Raw genomic sequence first — 5,088 nt, forward strand, 5'->3', positions numbered from 1 at the left:
AACTCTGGTGCAGTTGGTTTGTGGTGAGAAGGTGTTCCGACCTGGATGTGAACCAACTGCAGTCACATGACACATTGTTTGGGTTAAACATGAGCATGTTACAGTCCTGGAGGATTATTAATGTGCACCTCCTCCTGTACTGCCTTAATATGCACATTCAGCACATCCAATGCACTATCAGTAACTGTAAGATTGTTGTAAATGGAGCGTGCCAACCAAACTAGCGGCAAGCATTAGGGTTCGCTCCACTCACTTCCACATAGAGTCTATAATAAATGTCAAAGGATTCAAAAAGATTCAAAAGTTCAACCTGCAGTTAGGAATATTTCTGAGATGATTAACACTTAATCTAAGGACTCGATGTAAAAGAGTCGCTCTTGAGGCCAAACCAGCTGAGATATAACATCCAGCTCTGCAGCCACAACTCGTGGTGTACTTGGATTTTCAGCTGCAAATATACTTTCATCAACCCGTCCATACAAAACACAAACAAGCTCAGACAAATCTCCTGAACGCCTCCTTCCAGGCCAGAGATAAGTCCAGACAGATAGGTCCATCTAGCAGCTACAGACCCAGACAGACAGACAGACAGACAAGACAGATAACAGCCAAAAAAATAAAAATAAAATACCTCCTAAGAGATGTTCATGCTGATGTCTATTGGATGTTTAAGTGTGTATAACACATTTAAAAGCCTCTGTCACATCTGTGTATGAAAATAAAAATATCATCCAAAGGCCCTATTGTTGTGTTTAAAAGTTTTTACAGTGTTTTAGATATAATGGTATCACACTCAAAATTACCGTCATGAGGTGGATGTTCTCTTCCTCCCTGTTTGCAGATGACGGCGGTGTTTCTGACTGAAAGAGAGGAAAGTGTCAAACATAAACATCAATTGAAGTCTGATGAACATGTTTCATTACAGGTGACATGTTGTTATAGCTAGCAGCAGTAGCTGAATGGTTGTGGGTTCAAATCCCTAAAACAAAAGCAAGTTTGGATTACATCACTAGCTTTACTTTTTTCGGAACATACGGTTGACTATTTCTAGTGCTGCCCTCAAATGGAGTCGTGTTAACCTTTGCCATGGAGGTTGTGTTTTGTGGTTGTGTTTGCTGTCCCGATTTCCTTGAACTTGGTGGGAGGGTGCAGCATGGGTCAAGGTTAAAGATAAAAAGGAGGAAAAATGATTGTGATCTGGAAGTATTTAATTAACTAATTTACGTCGAAAGGTCAAGCATCAGGAATACCGTGATGTCTGAAATACAGTGAGTTAACGTTACTGTGCACGAACCAGGTCTGGTAGGAGCTAGCTATCGGCACCGCTCATTTGGCATTTACCGCTAATAATCTAATGCCGCCCTGACTCAAAGTGTTGCTGTGGAAACATTCTGCCCCCCTTCAATCTCTCCCCAGGACACTCAGTCAGTAAACGGCTCAATTTTAAGCCACAACCCCCCTTCAGCGTTGCCAGGTGTACGATAATTATCGTATTTGTACAATAATTTGGCCCTCTGTACGATGTACGATCAGTAATCCCAAAAAAGGCCAAATGTACGATAATTTGACCATTTCATGAATGTGTGGTTGTAATCAGTATGCCGGAGTTTTTTTGTGAGCCCTGAAGGCATCCGTTCCCATGTGACATGTTTCCAGCCAATCGCATTTTGCTTAGCGTGAGATACAGGTGACGTTTGTCTCTGAACAATGAGCACGATTGGCTGAATGGTCAGCTGTACCTGCCCCACGAGGCGCTAGGACCCGTCAGGAAGTCGAGCAAGAATGAGATTCAAAACAGAAGAAAAAGGGGAAAAACAGAAGCAAGGAAAATGGAAAAAAAAGTAAACCAAAAAAGTAAAAACTAGAGTGACTATATTTGCCTATAGCGCATCAGTAGGATTGTTATTTTTATGATGGATGTACGATAATTTCCCTTAAAATACGATAATTTTGAGTCTCTGGTACGATAATCCTACATTTCCCACCTGGCAACGCTGCCCTCCTTCAGTATTATTAACTATGTCATTACTGTTAGCTCTATTAGTGCCGCTAGCAGCATCTGCACAGCTAGTGATGCTAACATTGTTAACAATGCTAACGGAATGAAGACTCAGCTACCTGGGGGGAGATCAGAGGGTGGCTAGCATGGTTTTGCAAGGCCGGCGTTACCAGCAGTAATATCTGAATGAGCGCTGCCACTTGCTAGCTCCCATCTGATTCAGGTGATGCACGAGGCAGAGCAGCCAAGGCTAACGTTAGCTAAACGGTGGAGACTAAAAGGTGGGCAGTGGACCAAATGGATAGGGCTTTGAAATGTGGCTCTAAAGCTCACTGAGCCAATGGAGCGATGGACTAAAACAAATGGCCTCCTGTATTTCATGCCATTTTGCCTAATTTTTCTTAAAAATTAACTGGTTAATCAGCAATAAATGGGTGTCAGGCTATGAAAAGCAAAATTAACTTAAACTTACCTCCTATAATACTAACATTATTAGTGTAGCCTAATCTTGCAACTGTGCAGAATTACTGGGTTTAAACAGAATGAATAGACGTGAAAAAATGCATTCTGCATGTTCTCCCCGTGTCAGCGTGGGTTTCCTTCAGGTGCTCCGGCTTCCTCCCACAGTCCAAATACATGCAAGTTAATTGACCTATGGTTAAGTCCCGCCCTCAAACGCAATGAGCCAATCACAGTGCGTATAGCCATTCCCATACACTGGGACATTCTCTGCCTGGACGTCCATTGAAATGCATTACAGAAAGTCAGTTTTGTTCGGTTTTATGAGCTTTTTCTGAGATTTGAAGTTTAAAAATGGTCAAATGGTGTGCATGGGGTACATGCAACTCTGACACAAGGTATCCTGAGAGGCTGGGCGACCAGGTGTATTTTTTACACTTTAAACCACATCTCAACCGAGAAAAGTGTCTCCTTTGGATAAAGTTGTGTGGTAACGTTAGACCACAACATCAACTCAACGTGAATAAGATTAACAATGATGTCTACATCTGTTCTAAGGTAAGTCAACATTGTGTTTGAGGCAACATATTGTCACTTTGCTGGAAAGAAATATAAAGTTATCTTTAACATCTCTAGCTAACGTTAGCTAAAGTTAGCCTAACGTTAGCTCCTAGCTGCGTTGTTCATCATGTCACCTTGTTTGCTGGGAGTTCATTAGCCTATTTTGTTCTAGTTTTGTACTTTGGTGATCGTACATCATTGTTAGCTGTTGTCCAAAGGGCTCTAGTTAAGCTAACGTTAACTTCTGGAGCTTAGCTTCATTAACTTATCTGTAATGGCAGAGATAACAAAGGTTGGCAAACGTTATGCTGAATGATTCAGTGTAAATACTGTAGCACCAAACTAACGGAGAGACACTCTTGGTAAAGATGGTAAAAAGGCCGTTATCCTTTTCTCATATTCTGAGCCAAAAACCTTAACTTCAGTGGCACTTTAACTTGTTGTCTTTGATGGTGACGGCAACCAGATGCGGTTCACAAGCGTACACTGTGACCTGTAAATTTTGGCTTGTAATTTAAGCTTTTCATCGACCTTCTCAACAATAAAATGATGAATATATCCCTCCAATGCGTAGTTTAGGCCCTTTTGGTTACTTCTCAATGACATCTGATCGTTATGTCTCCAAAAATCATCAGTTGCCTCCTGTGAAATGCCGTGTACTGTGACACCTGCAATAGCGCCGGTCACTGAATGTTGGTAGTTTGTCCGAGTGAGTGGAGGGGGGCGTGGCTTAGCCATAGGTCAATTGGGGACTCTAAATTGTCCGTAGGTGTGAATGTGAGTGTGAATGGTTGTCTGTCTCTATGTGTCAGCCCTGTGATAGTCTGGTGACCTGTCCAGGGTGAACCCCGCTGAGATAAGCGACCCCTAACAGGATTTACAGAAAATGAATGAATGAATGAAAAAACATCTGTGGCCGTACCCTCGGCTCTGTCACTGGTTGAGCTTCTGTTAGGTATCCCTTCGACTCAAAGGCTAACATCTGAAAAAGAAATGACACTTAAAATTAGTTTGATGCAGCAGCACACTCGTACAACAATCCCAGTAAATGTTTCTTATATATTAGGCAGATAATACACTACTGTGTGGACCGTAACAATCAGACATGATTTTACTCACGTTCCCCCACTGTTTACTGTCCTGCGTCCACCGGCGGCGCATGTACAAACCACCCAGCACTGCGATCACATTGAAGATCACAGAAATCCCTAAGAATATCTTGAGGGGGTCTGGTCACAGAGAGAGCAGAGACAACTTCAATTATTTTTAACAAAAAAACCTATCATCAGTGACTGAAAAAATATTGATTTTCTTCATTTGCAAACAGCAACATATTTCACAAATTGAACTCACTGTTAAAACTCACTGTAGCCTGTCTGAGCTAATGAGAGCACCATGTGTAGCTTCCATGTGGCATTTCTAATTAATGTCACATCGTGATACAAAACACACAGATGCTGGTGGATTTTATTTACTGGAGAATATAAATATTATAAACTACACGTCTATAGTAAGACAATAAACCTGAAAATTTTGTTTTATGTATTGGCACTGAGTCTGCGCTTAGTTAACAAAGCTTAGCTTCAAACTACTAAAAACAAATATGTCCCAACCAGCCATGTGATTAAACTCAACTAATTATAATATTTGTGATTCTGGAGCAGCTCCAGATCTCTGAAATATTTCTGTCACACCAAATCAGCTGATTTTAAAGAAGGGAAGAACTTACCTGTGTTTGTATTATCATTCCCTGTGAAAAGATCAAAAATAAATATGTCAGTGATCATTTCTTTATTTACTTCTCAACAAAGGCAGTAAAAACAAGTTCTATCTAATATTTTCTCGTCTAGTAAAGAAGCGATAAAATTATTCACTCTTATTCATTGTTATGCGGATGATACTCAGTTGTATTTATCGATGAAGCCAGAAGAAAGTAATCAATTAACTAAACTCCATAACTGCCTTAAAGACATAAAAACTTGGATGAGCACCAATTTCCTGATGTTAAATTCAGACAAAACTGAAGTTATTGTTCTTGGCCCCAAACAACTCAGAGACTCTTTATCTGA

At 40.7% G+C, this 5,088-nt stretch overlaps 1 protein-coding gene across 3 annotated transcripts in view; it reads right to left on the reverse strand.

The window, feature by feature from the left end:
• LOC126405568 (uncharacterized) overlaps positions 1 to 5,088 on the reverse strand; it is a 35,349-nt gene that overhangs the window by 490 nt on the left and 29,771 nt on the right. For all 3 annotated transcript variants that reach the window (XM_050069373.1, XM_050069372.1, XM_050069374.1), the window contains exons 11-14: positions 4,749 to 4,769; positions 4,139 to 4,248; positions 3,942 to 4,001; positions 804 to 860 (exon numbers count right to left, since the gene is read on the reverse strand). In XM_050069373.1, the coding sequence (XP_049925330.1) occupies positions 804 to 860; positions 3,942 to 4,001; positions 4,139 to 4,248; positions 4,749 to 4,769 (248 nt within the window). The remainder of the gene's footprint in view (positions 1 to 803; positions 861 to 3,941; positions 4,002 to 4,138; positions 4,249 to 4,748; positions 4,770 to 5,088) is intronic.

Source organism: Epinephelus moara, chromosome 18, assembly GCF_006386435.1.
Source record: "Epinephelus moara isolate mb chromosome 18, YSFRI_EMoa_1.0, whole genome shotgun sequence".
Lineage (NCBI taxonomy): Eukaryota > Metazoa > Chordata > Actinopteri > Perciformes > Serranidae > Epinephelus > Epinephelus moara.